Source organism: Bidens hawaiensis, unplaced genomic scaffold (genome assembly GCF_021521415.1).
Source record: "Bidens hawaiensis isolate Kalapana, Puna unplaced genomic scaffold, B.hawaiensis_p1.1 tig00033935_1, whole genome shotgun sequence".
NCBI lineage: Eukaryota > Viridiplantae > Streptophyta > Magnoliopsida > Asterales > Asteraceae > Bidens > Bidens hawaiensis.
Genome location: NW_027495858.1, coordinates 115,726 through 139,924, shown reverse-complemented (window position 1 = coordinate 139,924; position 24,199 = coordinate 115,726). Strand labels below are relative to the sequence as shown.

Below are 24,199 nucleotides of genomic sequence, written 5' to 3'. Positions count from 1 at the left end.
CGACCATAAGGGCGAAACTCCAAAATGAGTGAGGCAAGTTAGTTCTACACATCATCGATCGAACCATGTTTAGCAAAGTTCAATTCCTCCTCTCGCTCACACCATTATGTTGGGGTGTGCCGGGTGGAGTAAGCAGTGAAACAATTCCACGCTCTTTTTGGTGCCTAATGAACTCAATTTGGTTTCACGATCTGATAGAAGTATCTTAATGGTTTTCCCAATTTGGTGTTCCACTTCGTTTTGAAACTCTTTGAACTTTTCAAAAGTTTCATGCTTGTGTTTCATGAGATACACATAAGCGTATTGACTATAATCGTCGATAAAAAGAAACGAAGTATCTTTCATGGTTTCTAGACATGGTTCTGAAAGGTGCACACACATCAGTATGTATGAGTCCTAACAGTTCTTTTGCTCGTTCACTTTTATGAGTGGAGTCCTTGGCGAGTTTTCCAGCTAAGCAAGATTCACAGTCGTCAAAAGAGTACTATCCGGTGGAGTCTTTTAATCGTGCCTTGCTTATGTGACCAAGTCGGCAATGCTATAGAAATGTATCATTGATGCCTGATCTGATACGTTTTGAAATATTACATACGTTATTATTTGTTTGAACATTAATCTCATAAATACCATTTCGAGGTTTAGCCTCAAAATAAAATATATCATTTAAGTAAGCAGAAATAGCCATGCCATTAAAAACATACTTAAAACCTTGTTCAAACAATAAAGAAACAGAAATGATGTTTCTGGTCAAACCAGGAACATACAAACAATTATTCAAAGGAAAAAACAAGGCCAGATGGACAAGTAAAATGAAATATTCAAGTTGCCAGAACTGGTACTTTCTTCCCATCACCAACGATGAGTTCCATGCTGCCTTGTTTCAGTTTCTTTTAGTTTTCATGTTCCTGCAAGACATTAACAATGTGGTAACCACATCCGGTATCAAATACCCATGTGTTGCTAGAAACAGTGAAAAGTTCAATAACGTATATGGAAATACCTTTAGAGGAACCTTCACCATTGGCCCTCTTCTTTGCTAGCTCAGATAGATGCTTGGGGCAGTTACGCATCCAGTGCCCCATCTTGTTGCATTTGTAGCACTGGCGCTCCTCAGGAGGCGGCGGTGGTACCTTTGCAGCACTCTTGTTAGTGTTGGTGGCATACTTGGCAACAGCAATAACCTTCTTCTTACCTTTACCGCCATAACCCCGGTTCTTGGGTTTAGGCTTCTTGACACCAGTAGATCGAACCATCTGAACTTGATTAGTTTTAGATGGAATATTCATCTCAGCCGTTTTGAGCATACCATGAAGCTCCGGCACTATCTTCACCCATGCATTCATATTGAAATTCATTACGAACTGGTCGTAAGAGCTGGGGAGAGAGATCAAGATGAATTCCGTTGCCATCTCATCTGGCAGGGGATAATCAAGTTTCTTGATTTGATCGATGTTCCATTTCATCTTAGCGACATGCGCACTGACGGAAGACCCCTCTTCCATCATGCAGCTAATGATTTGTTTCATGGTGTCGAAACGTTCTTGACGGGCTTGTTTCTGAAACATGCCCTTGAGTTGCTTAAGCATCTCATAGGAACCAAATTCTTCCAAGCCTTTAGCAAGCTCGGATGTCATGGTGGCTAGCATAATGCAGGAGACCTCATCCGAGTCATCTCTATGCTTCTCAAGAACTTTTCGAGCAGCGACTGTATTGTTTTCAGGCTCGGTTGGAACAGGTCCATCGAGAACATACAGTCTCTTTTCCATGGTGAGAACAAGTCTCAAATTGTGGTGTCGTTCGATAAAGTTGGTGTCGGTGTCGTTCGATAAAGTTGGTGTCATTCAATTTATCCTTCTCAAGGATAGGCTTAAGGGCGTAGGACGAGTTTTCGTTGGTTTACATCTAAAATAAAGAAAAAGTAAATCTTTTAGTATTTTCGACGTTGTAATCCTATTATTAATGAACCAATTAACATTAATAAAATAGGAACTTGAGAATCTGGCTTTCAGTTATTAATGGCAGATGTAGCACACAGCATTAATAAGTGGTTAGGCAAACTGACAACGATTGCCAATTGTGAATATAGCACAACTCCCGGTTATGAGGCCTATTGAGACAACGATTGTCTAAATAGATACATTTAGCCTGATATATGCACACTTTAAGTCTTCAGACAGCTGTAGCACATAGCAGAAGAGTAAAGTAATAGTCGCCTTAGTACAGTCGCGTGTGAAAGGGTCGGATGTGTCAACGAAACCCTTTCACCTTGAAGGGATATGCTAGAAAACAAGTGCGGTACTGTAGCTCCAAACACTTGAAATTTCACAGTATGCCTCAAGTGTGACTTATAGTAGGATGGCATAGACTATTGATGTCAAATTGGGATTAATTTTAGAATTACCGAATAGAGTAAAAGTCAAATTTTACTGTATATTATCGAGACAACTTGACGAACCATTTCATCTCTCAGGACACTTAGTTTTAAATAACCTATAAAAGCTAAGTTTGTCGCGATATGACTAACCAATTTTAAGTTAATAGAGAATCTATTAAGTTATTAGCTTTTGGAAATTAAAAAGCCTTTAATTTTGCAAAAACAAAATTGGTTAAATAAAATATTTATTTTAAAGTTATTTGGTATTAGGTTGGTGATATTATAACCTATTATAAACAACCAAGCAACCACAATAGCAAATAATAATATGTAAATCCCGAATAGCCAATATAGGTGATCGGTCTTGCTAGAGCCAATTAGCAAGACCGATCGGGTCACGGGGTCACAACACAAAACAACCACAAGGATGGACTCTTGGTGCATCCCGTCATCTTGTCCAAACTCCCACTAACTCCAACGATCTCGTGAGCTTGTCATCGGTTATCTTCGGGTCTTCTTTATAACATAATATAATGGAATACTAACATATTTTCCTACTACAATTTCGAACCATCCATATGAACAAAAGAAAACCATAAAAATATAACCAAATATAATACAACTTTGAACCATCCATATGGCTAAAAACCAAGCTCAAACATCCAAACACACAATGGTCGGGGTCGGATTTACATATTCAAAACAATAAGATCGAGTAATATTTTGGTCAAATAAAATAAATAAAATTTTGACCAAATCAAGATTACCCAAAATAATATCTAGATCAAAAACTTTAACCAATTAAATTTTATGATTACCGGAATCGACTCGCACGTTGTAAACACGGCTCTGATACCACTGTTGGGTTTCAACGGTGGTCAAAGAACGGTTTAACGGTTTAAACCCGATTTTAATATTCTTTTCATATTTATTAATCATATTAACAAATAAACGAGCGCAACGGCATAAAGAGTAACCACCATAACGAAACCAAAACAAGATCCAGTTACAACAATACGAGTATGAGATCTAAACAACCAAACAACCATAAACGTAAATAACTATATTTAAGTGTACCCCGGTTACGAATAACGGTTGAGACACCTAGGAGTAAAGAATGATGCTAGGTGACACAACAAGATTAGATCCGGCTTGTGGTGGCGGCGTGCGGCGATTCCGGACGGCGGCGCGGCAGCTCCATGGCGGCGCCGGCACGACGCCGTGAACAGCAGCAACAACACGGCAGCTCCTCGGCAGCAGCGGCGGCTCTCTGGCGTATGCGGCGGAGGATCGGCGGTGGTCAGCGGCGGCGGCTTTCGGAGAAGGGAAGGCCCGCTGTGGTTGCTTGAAGGTGGAGGCTATGGTTTATTAGTTGAGGAGCATGTGTTTAGAATATTATAATATCATGAAGGTATATATATAGCTTAGAGATAAGGGTTTAAACACTAATAAACCTAATGGACTTTGAGCTCAATCACCACATTAAAAGCCTTGTCCACCATTTGATCTTGTTTAATTGTGTATGGCCCGAAGATGATTTCTTCGTTATTTCGGGCCTTCAGATTCTTTAATGTAAACAGGCTATTCAATTCAAACATGGGTTTGATTCACACTCCATGTTCTGAGAAATCTTTATCATCCGAAAAGAGGAAAAAACGGAGTCTTTGTCTAAAGAAATGCATTGAGAAATGGCAGATGTATAGAACTTTTCAACGACATAGTGCTTATTCAACTCTCTCAAAATGGAATCTATTCCAAACATATATGCCATGGTTCCTTACTTCGACAGGGTACAGATATCTAAAGTTTTTATTTTTTAATACTTTTTCAAACCTGTTGCCGGTTAACTAATTTAAGCGGGCTTGATGTTCGTTATCTCCGGTGTAACTTTTACGGGTCATAACCGGGTCGGCCCGCGTTAAATGACTCGAACCGGTTCATATTTTCACATATGCATGCTGCATGCATGATAATTTTAGCGCTAGTAGGCAATTTTGACTTATAGCAATTCTTATACATAATTATTTTCTTTATTTATTATATATGCATGATTGTTCATGTCCAAGTTTAGTACTATCTGATTTGTTAATAAAAACGTTAGCATATGTGTTACATGTCTAACTACAAAAGGCCCACATGTATATCCAATGCTCAAATGGAAAAAACGAAAATTATCTAATGTCGATCGGTTTCTCACAAATTAACCATGGATTGGGCATTTGGAAGCATTGTTGCAAATAAAAATACTATACATAAAAAATGGGATTCGATGCTCAATACGGCAGTGAGGTTCGTGCTTCTGAGTAACGTTTTAAACGGGACTAACAATAAATACAGACTGATGATTGATGACATGAAGCAAGTATTCTTCAACCATCCAACTAAAAAAAATACATTACTTCAAGAATTCAAGCCAACATTCAACAATGTTACGGCAACGATTCAAGGTATATAAATAAACCAAGGGAAGGTTGTAAGGTATCTCAAGGAATTAATCACTCTTGAATGAGTTTATATAAATTCGAATAAGCTTTGATAAATATAAAACTTGGAGCAACACCAACTTGCAGGATCCAAATGGTTAATACGAAGAGTTTAAAGGTTGTACGGAAGATTTCAAGGGATGGTCTGGCGGAGTACCAAAGTTTAGGGACCAAGTTGAATAATTTAGTGTCATAGTTATATTTTATTTATTATTAAATAAATTAGAAGTATAGTATTATTATTGAGTAGAAGTATGGTATTGGGTGTTATATAAACTCATCATTAGTTTTCTTTTGTTATAGTATAAACTATTTTGTTCTTGTTTCTTATTAATAAAAAGAGTCGCATAAACGTTTTATGCAATATCATGTTTGATGTTCTTGATTCACTTATCTAAGGTTTAACAAGTGGTATCAGAGCATAACGATCCAGGCCCGTGTTTTCGATCGGAGGTAAGTCTTGATTGTTGTAGTTGTTTCCAATCAAAGACATAAGAAGCCAAGAAACCGATCACCGGCAAGATATGGTTCAAAATCGCTACGAGGAGAAGGCCAGGCTACTCGAAGGTCGATTGGGAGCCATCCGCAGGGTAAGCATCCGAAGCGAGGAAAGAATCTGAAGGTTTTGAAAAGGTCGGTCATTCCAGTTGCTCGATTATTAAACTAAGTAAAAGAAAAGTTGGTTTCTATTTGTGTGGCCTTCATCGAAGGAAAAGAAAAAACAGAGAAGTAGTGTGTGCTCAATTCGTGAGCCACCAATCACTATTAAAACAAATTGTGTGTTTATGTCCACGTGATTTAACTTACAACTTTACAAGTCATCATTCAATCTTAGTTAGTTGTTGGTTTAGTTGTGTGGATAATCATTGCCGTGCAATTATTTTTATCACAAATTGTGATAGTAGTCAAGCAGAACAATTAATTTTACAAGAAGACAACTTGTTCTGAAAAAAAAAACATAAGAGTGAAGAAGTAACCAGTAGCGGTGGAGGAACCAATCGCAAGACGTTATCCAGAATCACGGAACCGAAATAATGACATAATTACAAATGGTAGGAGGAATCAGGAAATTGATCTCAAAGCAACTCTAAGCAATGGTCGACGTGCATCAAGTCGTATCTTCAAAGTCAAGATCTTTGGCAGGTAACGAACGGTTCAGATACGAGACAACCCACAAACGATATAAATGGTGTTATCGGAAAGTGGCAGGTGAAAGTGGATCAGGCAATGTTTATCGTCAAAACAACCGTCGATAATGATGTTCTTGATCACATTCAAGAACTCGAATACCCAAAGCAAGTGTGGGATACACTGGAGACCTTATTCACGAAGAAGAATGATGCTCGATTGCAATTAGTCAAAGGTGAGTTGATCATAAATTTCCAAGTGATCTTCCAATTTCACAATATTTTCATAAAGTCAAAAATCTTTGTCGCGAAATTGGAGAACTCGATTTAGAGTCTTGGGTTAACGATGCTCGTATGAAGCGGATACTCATACACAGTTTAAGGTCGGAGTATCGTAGCTTTGTTACCGCCATTCAAGGGTGGGCGGCCTAAGTATAACCGAGTTCAAGAATATTCTTGTTGGACAAGAAGCCTTAACAAAACAGTTAGTCGGTGTGTCGATTAAAACTAACATGAAGCCTTGTATGTTGAAAGGAAGGAGAAGCATCGGTTACCAAAACTAAGAACCATCATGGCAAGAAAGGTAAGAGTAAGTATTGGGTGAACGAGAAACGTGAACGATTGAAGAAGAAATAACGGAATATAACAATTCGAGTTGAAAATTCTGAAGAAGATTCATCGGACAAAGCGAACCGAGACAAGGAATCAAGCTACCAACCAAAGCAGTTTTCTTTTACGTGCCATAACTGTGGACAAAAATGGCATATGGCAAGGTACTGTCGAGAGCCTAGGGAGGAAGGTAATGCAGTTGTGGTTAAAGAAGAAGAACCTTGGGATGTGGAGGCTAATATGGCCGAGGTTGAAGAAAAATATGCAGTTGACACTGAATTCAAACCGAACCTAGTACATGAATGGTTTGAAGTAGGCTCTTGTTGGTGGACAAGTCCGGAAGCAGTGCCAGAGTCGAATCAGTTGAAGGTAACCTTGGAATCATCTATTGTTATTTTGAATCCATATGATGAGAAAATTATAGTTGAAGAACAAAGTACGGTTGATCAAGATGTAACCGTGACAGTAACCGAACAAGACGAGAAAGAAATCGTGTTGGAAGAAGTGCACAAGGTGATAGTTCTGTCTCATGTTACGTGTTATCATGATGGAATAGAAAAGGTTGAAGATCAACAAACCAACAAAGTTGATGTTAGAGTTTGCATGAAGTTCATGCAAAGTTCGGGTGATCCGACTTAACGAACGAATGAAGGATTTAAGTTCGAGGGGGAGCATAACTCGAGTAAGGATGGAAGAATTGCTTTGAGTACCATGATAGTTAGTCATGAGGTTGAGAAAGCAAAATTTATTTCCTATCTAAGACCGGGTGATGCAGTTCTAAACAATGATAATATAGAAACTAGCTCAATTGTTAACATGAAAAAGAATCCTGCTAGTAGAGTGAAAAGGTCGAATCCAATAATCAAGTTCAAAAAGGTTCGAGCTTTACAAGGTGTAAAGGATCTTGAAAGAACAATGGGAGTTGGTATTGAGCGAGAGTGTAAAACTTGGAGCAACACCAACTTGCAGGACCCAAATAGTTAATATGAAAAGTATAAGTGTGGTACGGAAAATTTCAAGGGGTGGTCTTGTGGAGATTCAAAGTTTAGGGACCAAGTTGAATAACTTGGTGTTATAGTTATATTTTATTTATTATCAAATAAACTAGAAGTCAAATACGATTATGTTTCTTAGTTTGAGTAAGAGTGCAGTATTGGGTGTTATATAAACCCATCATTAGTTTTCTTTTGTTATATTAGAAACTAATTTGTTATTTTTCTTATTAATGAAAAGAGTCGCATAAACGTTTTATGCAATATCGTGTTTGATGTTCTTGATTCATTTATCTAAGGTTTAACAAGATTCATCAACATTTGCGTTATTAGTTGTGAATACACATTCAAATGATTTCCACGAACGATTTGCGAACGAGTGTTTGAAACACAATTGAGGTGTTATAAAGTTATAAACGAGTCAGATTAAATTTTAAAAGAATTCTTTTGAAATCATTTTCAAATAGCTAGGTACCAAATGATGATCATGAAATGTTGGTTTCTTGTATATTTTAGTAACTAGTAAGAATTGTGGCCAACCCAAGGTGATTAAGTGTACATAGTTCTTTCTAAAAGAGTATGTAACATTATGCTATTTTTTTACTATGCAAAGGTTCACTACTTTGTGTTTTTATGTTATTTATACACCATCTTAATTACAATATGTTAGATTGCAGTATTAGTGTAAGAAACCAACAAGAGAGCTTCAATATTCCTTGCCCTAGTTGGACTTAACAAAAAACATAAATATATAGCAACAAGCGCTAGCTAGATCCAATGGAACCTAATCCAGTTAAAACGTATAGCAACTTGTGAAAGGTTAATAAGAAACCCTAGGGTTGCATAATTGAGCATTTATTATTGAAGGTTGAAATATTTAGTTTTCCACTTGATTTCCACGTAACAACACAACTTTTCTTATCTTAGGGTGTCCATTCCTAGCTTCATCTAGAGTGATGAACTGATGATCATAGATGTCTTTGATGATAAGTTAGTTAATCCTTTGGATGGGAAATGAGGTGATCCAAATTAACACGATAAATTGTTTTGTCTCGTGCATATAGGTAAATATATTTTCTTACTCGATGTATTGTTGAATATCACACATGGGACTACCTTTTACTAAAAGTCTAAACTAATAGAGAGCTAACACAAATCATGATACATTGCTATTTGCTAGCTTGATTATGTTCTCTTTCTTTACATATAATGTGTTTGTTTATCCTATTACATTTGAGTGTTAATATATGGTGTGATCAGTTATAACTTTAACTATATAATTACGCATCCATTAGTGGTTTTTTTTTTTCAAAATGTAGCGTGATGGCCTCCAAACCTTTTCTTTTATGTAAAAAATTTAAAAACGTATGAAAAGTTTTACTACTTTGATATATAGTTTTATATGTAAATAGACATACAATTTGTGTAAGAAATACAAAACTTAAAAAATATAAACCATTTATCAAACTTAAAAATATGAATGGTTCATAAAATAAATGTTCGTGTTCTCAAATTATTTTGGTTAGTTAGTTGAATTAATCTTCGGCTAGCTTCCAATTCAATTATTAATTAATTAATTAAACTAGTTGACAATTCTACAACAACATTTATCTAAGGAAGCCAGTTGACTTAACTTAGAGCAAACATAAAAATCATGTCAAATTGTATGATCGTCAAGCTAGGCCTGAGGGAACCTAAACCAATTAAAACTAATAGCAACTTCTCAATGGTCAATCAAAAACCCTAGAGTTGCATAACTCAACATATATTGGTGAAGGTTGAAATATTTACCTTCGACTTAGAAGAAGACAACACAATTTTCTTATCTTAGGATGTCCATTCCTACCCACATGAGATCCAGGGGACTAGAAGAGGTGCCACCCCCAAGGGGTCGGTTTCGGCCCCTTATTTTTCATTTTGTTTAAAACGTGTATTATAGTATTATGAAAAGTACCCTTCCTTTTTTAAGATTGAGTCCATTAGCTAGTATTTAAAAATAAATAAACCCACTGAATATGAAATTTTTTATGAAATCTATAAATAATTTATTAAAATTAGTAAACCCAATGGTTAACTAATACTGTAGCAAATTAAATTGACTTAATTACTAAGAAAATGGTCTATATAATTTATTAAGGAGTGTGACCCAAATAGTGAATAAAAAAAACAAGATATTCAATTAAACAATGAGCCAATCAGCATTTGAAAATTGAAACAGCATTAGAAACAAATTATCAGTTAAATAAAATCTAAAATTTAAATAAACAAATTAAAAACATTGGCCGATCAGTTTAGATTGCCTCTTCACCTGGGCCGTCTTCGAGAATTTATATGCCTCGGCCAAGTCAAAATAAAATGGCCCGTAAACTATAACGAGTAACGAAATATTATAAGCAAAAAAAAAATTAGGCCTTATATAAATGGGTTTTTTGTTTGGTTTAAACAATTAAATTTTTAAATGTGCTTACTTGTTTATGATTTAGGTTGTGCAAAAAATTTTGTATATAAAAATAAACTTAAAAATGTCTCAAGTGAGACTAGAACTTGCAACATTTTGAATGAAAGTCATACGCCTTACCACTAGACCAACCTAGTTATTGAATTATTAAAGTAAAACATTAAATATACATATTTCCTTTTCATAAAAGTATATATATATATAAAAAATGTTGTGCCCCCGGAAATTATGTGCCCTGGTCGGTCGCCCACGTCGCTTTATGCCCGAGCCGCCCCTGCTCTTCACAGTTTCCCTCATCCTTGGATATGTTCTGTTTATTCTCAAATCATCATCACATTCTGAAATACAAATCCCACTTCACTTGGCAATTCCGAATCAATTCAGATATCCGCTACGAGTAATCATAGTTAAGGTTAGTTGTTTTTCCCCTATTTCAAGTTCTAAATTAGTATTAACTAGACCGGTGCCCACACGATGCAACGGGTAACACTAAATCCTAATAATCATGTAACAATTATAGATGTTCATGTGGTGGCGTTGATGGCCAAAAGACAAAGATACATGCACCAATCAGCCGGTGTCCGGATGGTTGAGTGTGCGCCTTATGTCCAAGGCTTGATACAAAACTACTATCGAGCCGAGGGTCTCATCGGAAACAGCCTCTCTATTCCTAAGAGGTACAGGTAAGATTGTCTACATCTTACCCTCCTCAGACCCTACCATAGCTTTGCTATTGGTGGGATTTACTGAGTACGATGATGATGATGATGAATTATAGATGTTCATGGTTAGTTTCAAACCTTGAAACCGTTCAAATTACCAATAATCGGTTTGGTTTCATGGTTGGCTTTTTTCTTTAACTCTTAGTAATGGGGTTTGTAAATTTTTAAACCATAGCAAACAGTTAGTTTGCGGTGTATACCGAAAACCGACCATATATAACCTGACCGAACGGTAAATTTATAATTAAAGCTCCATCTGTCAAATTAAACCGTTAGTAACGATTCAGATTATATTTTCAATTGTGTGTTTCGGTCTTCAACGACAACAAAATGTTACTGGCGGTTTAACTCACGGTTTAACTTAAAAACCATCAAAACCGAATTAAGAAAACACCTATAGGTTACATGTTAAATTTTTTTTAATTGAAATAAAAATATAACAATACCATACTCAAGTTAAAGACAATAGAATACTCATTTTTATGGTGTATTTTTTTTTGAAAAAATATTAACGTACGAAAAAGTTATGGCCGTTTGAAAAATCGTTAGTGGAAAGTTGGTTTAAAATTAAAATTAAAAGAAATATATAAGTAAAGATGATGGACCAACGTTAAAACTATATTATAAATTTACAAAACTTGAGTTAATTAAAGGGGGGAATATCATAATTATTTTTCAGCGAATTTTTTAATAGATAAGTTTGTCATTTTCTTGCATGCTTTATAGGATGTACCATACACATTACAAGTTGTAAATTATTTAAAAAGTTAGTGTGTTAATTTGTTCATGTCTTATGTATTATATATTTATATATAGTATAGATATAGACTTTTAAGCTTGATTATCATTTGTGTTGAAACTATTATGTAGAGCTGAGTACGATTCGGTTATTAGGCGAAACCGAAGTCATCGGTTATTTTAATTTACTAACCTATCGGTTTTCGGTTTTCGGATTTTTGGTTATTTTAGGTTATAGTCGGGTTCTTTTTTCTTTTTTTTTCAATTTTGTTTAGACATTAAAAAAAATTTCAAAAAGTGAAATACAGATTTAAGCTTGTAAGAACATATTAAAACACCATATATATATATATATGGAATTCATAAAACAAAAATAGGCTATCAAAAAACTAAAACAGACACCTATTACGTAGAACCATACGATTAGAAAGTTGCTATATTAGCATAATTTAAAATTCAACAAAGTTTCTAATCAAAAAACACTAAAAGTTTAGTCTCAGTCGTCATTTATCATTTTATTTATCTTCAAAGTTTAGTCCCAGTTTTCATCACCGTCAATGATAGATTCTTTTGGTGTTTTGTTTTCGGTTAATCGGTTAGGTTTGGTTTTTCGGCATTTTAAAAATGTGTAACCAAAACCGAAAATTCGGCTCTTCAAAATAAAAAAATAATAACCGTTAATTAATGATTTTGTTCGATTTTTGGGTTAATTCGATTTTGGCTAGGTTAGCTAGGTTTTCTACTCACTCTTATTTTGCATATTTATAGTTCTTTGAGTGCAGCGATTAAAGATGTATGAACCGTTTTCAAATTTTGAAACCGTAAGGAATAATTATAATATGTATTTTCTTTCTTTATATCAAATGATTCGTATCTTTTCTGTATTTTTAAAATGTTAACGATATACTTTTGTTATGATATTACATGTATGGACAATTTGTCACTAGAGTAGTCGTGCACAAAAAAACCGGTTCCGGAACCTAGCTGGTGGAACCAAACCGGAACCGGTTCCAGTTCCTACCCGGTTGGCCCAATACCCGGTTTGGGTATTTTTGTACCCGAAAATCGTACCCGGTTCTCCTATTTGTATGTCCCCATCGGTTCCAACCCGGTTCCTACCCGGTTCCTAATTGTAACCGGTTCGATTCCTACCCGAAAAAACTGGTTCCGACGGGTTTTTTTGAAAAGTCAAACACAGGTCAAACTAGCCGTTGGAACCGGTTCCAACGGTAATATAGCCGGTGGAACCGGTTTTTGAGACACAAAGTAGCCGTTGTAACCGGTTCCAACGGTAATATAGCCGTTGGAACCGGTTTTTGAGACAAATAATAGCCGTTGGAACCGGTTTCAACTATATATAAGTTGTTTTCCATTACTTGTTTCACCACCAAACTCAAAAACAAACTAAAATACTACTCCTTTAGAAAACCCGTTCCTTTACCCAGCCATCCAACTAAATATTATTATGGCACCCATCAAAAAAACTAACAAGAAGGCTAAGAAGAGTATTTTTGTTGCCCCCGTTCCTGCTACGGAGGACCCAAGGGTTGTTACGGTAGTCAACCATAACCGCAACGAAGACATATGGAAGAATTGGGATTTGATTGTGGATGACGAAGGTTATCAAAAGGCTCGTTGCAAACTATGTGGTTCACTATTAAAGCACGATTCCAACTCTACTTTGGAAAAGCACATCGAGAAGCCATATTGCAAGGCGTTGAAAGGGATTGGCGCGACCGATCAAATTGACTTGGGTAAAGATGGTACACTATTTCGTTACAACATGACTCAAGTTCAAGATAGAATGGCAAAGTTCGTTATTCAACGAGGTTTGCCGTTTAACCACTTTGATGACCCGGATTTGACGTCGTTGATTTGAGAAACTCTACAATCGCGATACACACATGTAAGTCGTACTACCTTAAGACGTCATTGTATCAGGTTGTGGGAGTGTGCTAAAAAAGAGTTAATCGAGTCTTTTGATTCTTTAGAAGCCATGGTTAGTTTAACTGCCGATGTTTGGTCGGCACCACACGGGTTGCCCGAATCATACATATGTGTCACCGCTCATTGGGTTGATCCGGGTGACATGACAATTGATGAAACGCACCATCGCTTTTGAAAACTTCCCGTTCTCACATACTGCCGAAGTGGTTTATAGAATGAAAATTAGCTAAATATAGTAATAAAACCGGTTCCAACGGTCAAAAACGGCTATATAGCCGTTGGAACCGGTTTCTAACGGCTATAATGTTTGAATTTCAAAAAAACCGGTGGAACCGGTTTTTACGTAATAACCGGTCCCGGTTCCTAAAAGTTTGCATTTCTGGGCATCGGTTCGGGTCGGGAACCGAACCGGTTCCTGACTGGAACCGGTGTCATTTTCTACCCGGTGTGAAAAAAACCGGTTCCGAACCGGTTCTGGTTTTAAGGTGAACCCGATTTGTGCACGTCTACACTAGAGTATTAAACATAAGGACGTAAAAGTACTAAACCCATGCAAAAAGTTCTGGCTCCGCTGCTTGGTCGATCAATTCGATTATTTTGTTGTTACTTTTAAAAATATGAACAAAGTTCCAAGAGGTAGCGTCACTTAACACCTTTTATTGGGCATTAATTGAACGCATTGATGAAAACAGTTGTGAATATCAAAGTATCAAAATAAATTGATAAATTATTATTATAGTAAAATATTCACTTTAATTACCTAAACTATTTTATAACACAAATGAACTCATAAAATAAACATATAAACATAAAACTATTACAGAAGAGAAAATACCAAGAATGCAATAAAAAAAAGCTTCCAATTCCATTCACACAACATATTCAAACAAACAATCAAACAAGAGAAAGCTGAGTTCATCATCTCACAGGTCAACTGAGTCAATACCCGAACCACAGATGTTCATCGCGGTTCGTTCTTGACTCAAGCCCTGGTTCATGAGACCAAACCCAACCCAACCCTCTTTCCAAACCGTCTTCTCGTCCGATAAAAAAAACCACAAGAAATTTCACTAAAAACATAACATCATTAGACCAATTCTAGCTACTAATCTGCCTTCATTGTCGACTAGAATCGACCACATTTTTTATCCCTTGAACCGTGCGATTAATCAGATTAATAACAGTGTTGATCGACTCGTTTGTGATCGAGGCTGATGGCAAATCGTTGACCAATATCTGGTACCCGACAGTCAGGAGGGACCCACCTTCACCACCGGGTTTTGTAGCACCTGGTTCTGTCATGCAGTCGGGCACAATGGCGAACCCAGATGGCAAGATGGATACACAGGATGAATCTCCACCGTGCATCACGACTTGCATTGATTGCACGTCAACAGCGGCATGTACCAGCAGGGATCCCGTCACGTCTGTTGTGCTATCTTGAAAAACCGGGACCGTGTTCTGAGCCGCATTACCGCCAGTAGCCTTGTTGCGCATGCATGTGACAAACAATGGTTTAGAATGACTTAGAAGTTAAAGTTAAACACAAAAAATTTAGTGTTTATAACTTATAACATGATTAAGTAAGTAAGCTGATACACCTATGGTCCATGAGCCCACTAAAAAACAACCCTAAATCCTAATATCAAATTTTAATTATATATCAAATGTTCATTTTAATTTAAACGAGGTGACTCAAGATTTTTACGAGCCAAGTCGAGCTGGTTCGTTTAATTTCGAGCCCACCCGAGCTGAAGTTGGCTTGACTCACTTATAAAAAATGGGGAAATCACAAAAATAACAATTAGACTTCTCTAAATAAAACCGATTTAATCATTACATCCATGTTATAAAAACGTGCTGACACATTTTAAAATATCTTAGATAATAATAAATGGCTATTTAGAAATCTACTGTTAAATTGTTATTCACTTGAATTTCATATACGAAAATGTGTTGCTAACGCTAATAAAAACATTGCAGCAATAATGAAGAACATTTATCGACTGTTGAAGTCAGCCAATACATCTTTGTGCTCAAAATATTAAAAAAATAATAATAAAATAAACTAAATGTGGCAAGTGTGATTCCACGTGTTCATATTAATTTTCACTTAAATCTTTCCACCCATTTTGGTTTTGTGGCCCACTTCTTTCAAGACCCCAAGTTAAAAAAACGGGGCCCATAATGGAACCCAGCTATATCATAAATGTGATAATATCATCAATTTAACTTACAAAAAATGATTGGTTGAGCTTATACTCTAATTTAAGTAGAAAATTCAGAAAGAAAACAATAACATAGCGTGACAAATGACAAAGGTAAAAAAATAAAGAGAAAATTTTTAACCGTGTACCGAACTTTTCGAAAAAAACAGAAAAAACAAACTGGTCACGCCGGTCGGCCCAGCCCACTGCCCACCGTGTTAAACTAGTAAAAACGGTTTGGCATTGATTTGATAGTTTAAATGTGTTTTATCGGTTTTTTTTATTAGTTTTTTAATTACTTCGAAAAGTTTATATTAGATTTTCAAATGTAAAAGATGGTTCATAAATATATAAACATGTAAAAGATGGTTCATAAATATTATAAACATGTATAGTCACATATTTTAAAAAGTTAATAATAAAGGCAGAAGAGCAGTTCGGTTTACACCATACCGTGAACCAAAGCGTATAAATCTGACCCGACTGGCCAAACAATAAAGTTAAATATTACTTACATTGGCGCGAAGAAGAGAAATGTTGTTAAGGCTGTTGGGATCTTGACTTTTAGAAAACAGGGTCATGTTATGCATAGAACCACCAGGGAACAATACATCCCACTGGCTCCTGAGTTCTACATTCAGCAATAATGCCAACAGTTGCTGATGTTGCATCGGCAACCAAACCGACATACTGGCACTCACAACCGACCCAGACGGGTCCCCTGGGTTATTCAAACTCTTCCGGATCAAAAGCTTAGCCGCCTCGGGTGCATTAATAACATTCCATTTGTGATTACCCGTCCCACAAACCCCCGCACAAAAGCTAGCCGTCACGCGTTGCGCAAGGTTCGCTAGACTTCTTTTACCACCAGCCTGTAAACCTGTTACAAAATGAATAGTTACAAAATAATTTCAAGTTACCAATACTTTTTAAAATGGTGATGAAAAAATGATGCGAGTATTTATACTTGGGCCGTCATCGATGGGTGCTTCGGGTGACATGATGGTTGCTATGCACTCGCAGTGCCTTTGGAGAACTGATAGCCATTTTTGTGCACCGAAACCCAAACCCAACCGGAGTACCGGTCGGTATAGACTATGAATAACGCTCTCGTCATATTCAGTGTGCTCAATCCATGTTACCTGAAAATAGCATCCAAGTGCGATAAAATTCCTAAATCACTTTATTAAAAAGTTCATTAATAATCCCGGTCTCAGACCCAATTGAAAAACCATTTATATATTGTACTCGGCCACAACTTTAAAATGCTTTCTATTACATTTTTAAGATTACATAACATATTTAAATATTATTTAACATGTACAAGATCGGTTTGGGTAATTGAGAAAGTATCATCTAAACACCATATCCATCCGAAACCCGGAAAAAATGATAGCTAATATCATGCCACTCTCACACCCCAAATACCCGTGTCGGGTGTTTCATGTTTCCTGTCATCCACTAAGGGATTAATTATTTAAAAAATTTACAACCTAACAACGGCCCGTTTTTACACATATCGATCTTAACCCGTTAACAGAATATTTTGAAAGACAAAACGGTACCAAAAACAGACCACATCCAGGCCATACATGGCCTCGTGATTAATAAACAACACGGGACGGAGTAACAAGTACGAAAGGGTGACAGATTTGCCATATAATATTATTAACTGTAACAGCAAAAAACGAACATCACGAGGCTTATTTTTTGTTTAAAACTCATATCCATAGATATAAATATTTACTAATATTCATTGGGTGATGCACCATGTAGAAAAATCAACTATAAAACACCTTGACGTACTCCAATTGTTCATAAAATTATTTGTACACGCTTTTTAACGTTAATACTTATTTATATAAGTTATTAACAGTTACAATCATGTAAAAGAAACTTATAATTATGGGTATGAATTACCTTAGAGAACCCATTAGGCATGTCATGCACGATACAGCCCGAAGGAAGTCTCCGGGACATAAACCCGTCCCGTCCGACATCAATGGAGATATCGACCACCGCCCACACGCCTTCTGCTTGCTGCCTACAAAACCGAATAAACCTCATGTGTCGGGCCGGTACTAAAGGCGACACCAGTTGAATCTCGGCTTGCATCTACTAACAAATATTATTCGAATCATTTTAATGTTTTCGGGTTTCACAAAACTAATCTAAATAAAAATTACAAAACCGCTTACGAGTTGAAGAACCCCGTTTCTTGAATCCCCGGTTGGCACCGAAATCACATCCATCGTGCTACTACTCCCGATCATACCCAAAAACATATCTCTCCACCGGTTCTACATTAAACATAAACGATATAATAAGTTAATAACCATCGATAATAATAATAATAGCAACAACACTTGTATAAGTTGAAAGATTAACGCACCGCATCTAGCAATGCCTCGACAAGCGCCAAACTATTAATCATGACGACCCCAGAAGCCCGTGAAGCCTCGGAGACATACCCCTGTGGTTTCATCCCAAGAATAAGCGGGAAAACTCTTAAATACTCATCTAAATCGAGCACTTCCGGGCCACCATCCCCGTTCCCAACCCATAACGGGCTATTAATTTGCCCGAGTTTCATCAACTCATCCATCGCATTAACAGCAAGTTCAATAAACACGCCCTTATCATACTGAACATACATAATTCGAGCCCGTGAAGGCGACATTAAAGGCAACGCATTCGACATCCCGTTGTTATAATCAAGGCCCATTAACCCAACATCCTTGGGGTTTAACCCATACCCGTTTCTCCCAACTGCAAGGTCTAAGTTGGAACCCGGGATTCCTTGAGGTAATGACCCACCGTATGAAGATAACGGTCGGCCCAGAAACTTATTAGCAAGAAGGGATACGCGGCTAAGTTCGTCTCGTAATCGAGCATTCTCAACACGAAGATGGTGTTCCTCGATTGATAGGTCTTGGCCGAGAATCGCTTGGCCACCACAATTGTTGCATATAGGTGCACGGATCGCTTCTTTCATGGCCACATTTTGGATCCGAAGATCGTCGCTTGTTTTCTTCAAGATCGCATTTTCGTAGCGCTCGAGTTGAGTCTGGATGTAACAATGTGATTAAACATCAAACAATGTTAGTTAACATTTTAAACAAACCCAAATGAACACGTATTAGTTTAAAAATAAAAATCAATACATAATAAAAAAAATATCTGGAAGCACACGACATAATATCCAAAAAAAACAAAATAATAATCAAAAATATAATTACATCAAACTAATCTCTCAGGAATCAAAGTTCCACACAAGTTAACAAACATAAACATTAACGTATGCAAATAAACAGACATAAACGAACACATCACCAAACGGTCACAAACAAACTGAAGCTAAAAAACAGAACTTTTTGTTCATGTTCATTCATTTATCAAGCGAACGGACGTAAAACAGTTCATAGTTAATTAATTGTTTAATTAATCACCTTCATTTGTGTTCTTCTGTTTTGAAACCAGAACTTGACTTGCTTTTTTTCCAAATTAAGCTTTTTTCCAAGTGCCAATCTTTCTTTCTCATCAGGATGTGGATTATCTTTAAACGAACTAATGTCAAAAAAAAAAAAAACAAAACATTAAATCAAAATACCCAAAAACAAAAAATAAATTAACTAAATGTATAAAACATTACGCTTCAAGTTCTTGAATTTGATATGGAGTATGCCGGTGATATTTCTGTCGCCGGCGGGAACTCGAAGAAGGGCCCACCGGAACATCTTGTTCGTCACCAGAGGCGCCTTCTAAGTTATCGCTTCCACCGGATCGGCTTTCGGATCCATCACCTCTAATTCTTCCCAGATTGCTGCCCTCAAAGTTTTCCCCAATCATTCCTCCAATTCCTTCCATTTTGGGCTTCTGTTCAAATCAAGACAAAATTATTACTTTATAAAAGATAATAATGAAATATAATTACTACCCAGATGGATTTTTTAGTGGAAATTACAAACCCAGGAATCTTTACACAAGAAAATGAAGAATTTGTGGAAAATAAGCAAAAATGTAATCACTACACAGATCACATTGTTTGTAAAAAGCACAATTTAGTGATTAAAGCTACAAACCCAAGAATCCTTACATAATTAAATTAAAAAAAACAATACTTCGTTTATGAAAAATAATCTAATGTTTTTTTTAGTGAAAAATACTAGTTAGTGATGAAAATCACAAACCCAGGAATATTTACACAAGAAAATGAAGAAAAATCATTAAGTTTATGATGTGAAAGACAGATTTGGTGATGGAACTTACAAACCCAGGAATATTTACAAAAATTAAAAAGAAAAAAACAAAATCGTTAATTAATTTACAATAAAGAATCAAGTGTAATCACTACCCACATTGATTTTATGACAAGAACACACATTTAGTGATGGATATTACAAACCCAAGAATATTTACAAAAGAAAATGAAGAAACATCATTAATTTATGAGAAATAATCAAATTATAATCACTACCCACATGGATTTTTTTTCTTCTGAAAAGAAGACAACTTTACTTTAGGAAATAACAAACCCAATAATATTTACAGAAGAAAATGAGAAGAAAGCATACTAAAGCAAGAGAGAGTGATTGTGAGTTATAAATAGGCTGATGAGGAACAGTTGAAGTGATGAGCTGTGGTTGAGACCTATGCATTGGCATATTATTATAACCTTCACCACCACCATCACCCACCACCATCACCCACCACTAGCACCACAATAGAACCCCCCAAAACTCATCTAACCCTTATAAAAATCAAATCTTTATCACTTTTTCCAAAAGGGTTTGATCTTTAGATCCAATCTAGCATCCACTCATCACACACCCAAATCAAGAATGTGTGTGTATGTGGGGGGGTGGGGGGGTATGTATGTATATGCTTTGTGTGTAAAGTGTGGTGTTAACTGTAAGTCTCATAAATTCATACACAACAACCAAAAGCCAAAAAAATTAAAGACTACACCAAATCCTTATTACTACTCCCTTGGTTTAAAACTAAAACCAAATCCCAAACCCTAGATTCTGACACAGAAAGAGAGAGAGATTGACTGTTTAGCTGTCATCTGTGAAGTTGGCCCCATTTAAATGTACCAAATAATAATAACTTTGAAAAAGATTGCAACTTTTCATATAACCAAAAAGTAAACAGCCATCTAAAAAAGGGTAAAATTACAAAGAATCATATTTGACTTCTTTTTGGCTTCATCCCAAAAATAATAAAAAAATAAAAAACCCTTTTCCTCACTGTAATTAATCTATAGAGAACCATCCAAAGAAATTCTTAATTGTGGAATCTTTTTATTATTTTTTAATATTAAAATAATAAACAAGGCACATAGATACAAAGTTCCAGATTTGTGGACCTCACTTTCACTTTCTTTCTTGAGATGAGTACAATGCACAGAAAAACACCCAGAAATTAAAATAACAGAAAACCAAAAGTGGATCAAGAAACAGTGATAAAAAAAAGTATACCTGATAAAAGAGTGTGGGAATACAAGGTAGAAAGAAGAGTGAAATGAATATTGAATCGGAGAAGATTGATTGATTGAATGTTAATTATTAAAAACCCTAATGGGATGGATGGCATGGGATTGGTGGGTTTATAAATGGTGTGGGTAGGGGCTGGGTTGTAAAAGGACAGTGGCTCGAGAGATATCCGCCAACGATTGATTTGTGAAACGTGGGCGTAGGTTGCGCGTGGTGGTAGTAATTATATATAATTATCTCTACAAATCCGTATATATAGGGTATTTTTTTTCAACCAAATCATTATTATTGCAATTAACACCATAAATAACGTTTTTGAGTTTGGATCATTTGGTTTTAACTTTTCAATTCATTTTAAGGCTATGTGATGCTGTGCCTCGGCCACGATACAGCTTACAGGGACGTGGCGTCGCCTTTATAGATATTTGGCATTATCCGACGTTATACATTGCGCGAGAGGGGCTTTCTCCAACGTTATGGATGCAGGCGTTGACAAGGAGGGAACGAGGGGCATATGGTGAGGTGGGCCTAATTGTGTAAAAAGTTTTCATGTGAAGTGTCATGAACATCTAAAGATAATTAAGTTGTTAATTAGTTAACATATAAAAACGAGTATCAAATAATATATGATATATCAATAGATAATTTAATTGGTGTCAACTAATTATTAGATCTGGCGAACTCATAGTACTTGCATTCATATTTTTTATGGTAAGGTGAAAGACTAAAAGCTAAATTGTCAGTGTGAAGGGACATCTTTGGGTATGGGTAGTTTGGGAACATCGTCCATCGGGTAGTGGGTTTGGGTAGTGAAATCGAATTTGTGAACCCGAAATGAAGGATGAAGGTTAATGATTGTTGTATGTTGAAAGGTCCATTTAGATATTGTGAAAGGTTCGGAAACACGAACACAATTAATTTGGGTACTTCGGTACTTCCGAATTGATTCATGTGAAAATGAAGTAGGAGTGAACGATTGGTAGTTTGATTTAGGTAAATCAGATGGTTTTAGAAACACCTCATTTACCGTCAATAGTCTAGCATATCTTTTTTTTTTTTCAAGGTGATTATTTGTGAAGAAATATTGTTTACAAAATTACAATTGATAAATTTTTGGTTATTTTGTAGTTTTAGTTTTTATTAGTATAATTAAATAAAATTTGATTTTTTTGTGTAATTATGTATAGATGGAAAATTATTAAACAAAGTCAGACGATGAATATATGAATGGAGGAGGAGCTAATAGCAAATATTTTAATGATCTTTTTAGTTATTTGTTTTGTAATAGGTTTTATCTCTCGTATTACGGGGTTGTTTTCATTTTTTGTTTTTAATATTTATATATTTTTTTATTTTAATTTTATTTATTGTTTTAAAATTAATAATATACTTACGGTATGATGATAAAAGGGTTTCACAAATAAATGAGATGCTATAACACGTTTAAAAGCTATCTGGGTTTTGTGAGACTCATAACAGGTTTACATTTTTTTAATATAAAATTGTTTGTTAATTATAAATAATATATTTTTTTAAATAAATATTAGTTTTTAATATATCCCTATTTTATAAACTTCTTATTTGATCCTTTCTCTCTATGTTAATATAGTCAAAATTTATATATCGTTAATAAAATCATATCCACCTTTTTTTATTAAGTCAATTTATATACACATTTGAGTGTAGAAGATGAATGTATTAAAATTCAATAAACGATATTTATAGTCCTAAAGATAAAAAAATACGAATGAATATCAATTTTATTCTCACATATTCATTCAACCTCTATGGATCTATGGAGTTTTCATCCATCTCTTTTGAAACTGTAATGCAAAAAAAACGTGTTTTATTCTTGTTAATTTTTTTATATGATGTTCTGTTTTTTATTTCATTCATAACGAAACATCTTATCATCTTTTGTTAAACTTCGTTATTCTATTAAAAAGTATAATTACAACTTGTAAAATCACTATATGCATTTTTTCGCGATTATGGATAAATTGCGTGAGAATATACCATCTATTCGTATAAGTATTCCATTACAAAATATATTGTGAACTTATAAAACCATTTAATTTGATAAAATATATGTTTTTTTAATTTAATCGTTTAATCTCTATAGCTTAATTGTATTTGTTTTATTTATCTCGAGCATCACATTCACATGAGTTCTAAAGCTGGTTTTTAATATAATAAAATGTTATAACCCGTTTAAGGGTTATCTGGATTTGGTGCAACCCATACCCGTGAATTCGGGTCAAAATGCATGAGAAACTTCTATTTACAAATAAAGCAATCTGGTGACTTGAGAGGATACAGGAAGCAATCAAATAGCTTTTAAAGATTTCGTTTATATGTATTTGCAGGGATAGGGTACTAAACCCACCAATAAACATAATATAAGTACTTCTGCCGGTTAATCCTACGCCATGCAGAAACCATATGCATCAAACATTCCCTGACACCTCGGGAATGGGAGCACCAAAGATCTCCTTGAGTGTGGTGCAAAAAGGGAGTATATTCCCCAACCTATGGCGGAAATGTCGGAGCGTGAAATGATTGCCAACAGCTCTCAAGGTTACTATCATGCAACATTATAAATTTCTATATCTAATTAATAAATTTCAAATAAAACAAATATTCATTACAATATCCAAAAGCCTCAACCGAAGGACACCACTTCAAACGAGGCGCAATAAAACAAGCAGAAGGCGCATCCACATCCCTACGATAGGTGGACGCCTCTAACTAAAAGTCCGGCACAAATCATGTATTCAGAAGGCATCGAATTTAAAAAACCCCCACCATTTAAACATAGGTGGAACACTGACACAAAAAGGTATTGCGACTATCATGAGCAGAATGTTCACACGAAAAATCAGTGCTCTAATATGAAAGATGCTATTGAAGAATATGTGAGGAATGGAAAGTTGGAGCACTTGCTCTAGAACATTTGGGGAGGCGCAAAGCGTACCACAGGTCACGAAGGCGGGAGACCAGGGAAGAAAATTAAAGATCTTCATGCCAACATGATCCTGGGTGGTGCA

General features: G+C 35.6%; 1 protein-coding gene across 1 annotated transcript; it reads right to left on the bottom strand.

Annotated features, from left to right (window-relative positions):
* Nucleotides 1-14,326: 14,326 nt before the first annotated feature.
* LOC143585645 (homeobox-leucine zipper protein ANTHOCYANINLESS 2-like) lies at nucleotides 14,327-20,360 on the bottom strand. Its single transcript, XM_077067396.1, has 9 exons — nucleotides 20,232-20,360; nucleotides 19,310-19,533; nucleotides 19,107-19,224; nucleotides 18,050-18,724; nucleotides 17,856-17,957; nucleotides 17,578-17,772; nucleotides 16,625-16,799; nucleotides 16,173-16,537; nucleotides 14,327-14,935 (listed from the first exon to the last, which is right to left on the bottom strand). Exons 1-9 carry the CDS (start codon nucleotides 20,358-20,360, stop codon nucleotides 14,567-14,569), a joined length of 2,352 nt encoding a protein of 783 aa, XP_076923511.1. The 3' UTR covers nucleotides 14,327-14,566.
* Nucleotides 20,361-24,199: the final 3,839 nt, after the last annotated feature.

Bases quoted from the DNA above. Each gene is read 5' to 3' on its own strand.
- LOC143585645 (XM_077067396.1), bottom strand. From the start codon at position 20,360: ATGGTGGTGGGTGATGGTGGTGGTGAAGGTTATAATAATATGCCAATG. The intron at 18,725-19,106 runs GTGATTAATTAA...TGTTACATCCAG, and splicing joins ACAGAAGAACACAAATGAAG to ACTCAACTCGAGCGCTACGA. The intron at 17,773-17,855 runs GTAAGCGGTTTT...ATTTGTTAGTAG, and splicing joins GAAACGGGGTTCTTCAACTC to ATGCAAGCCGAGATTCAACT.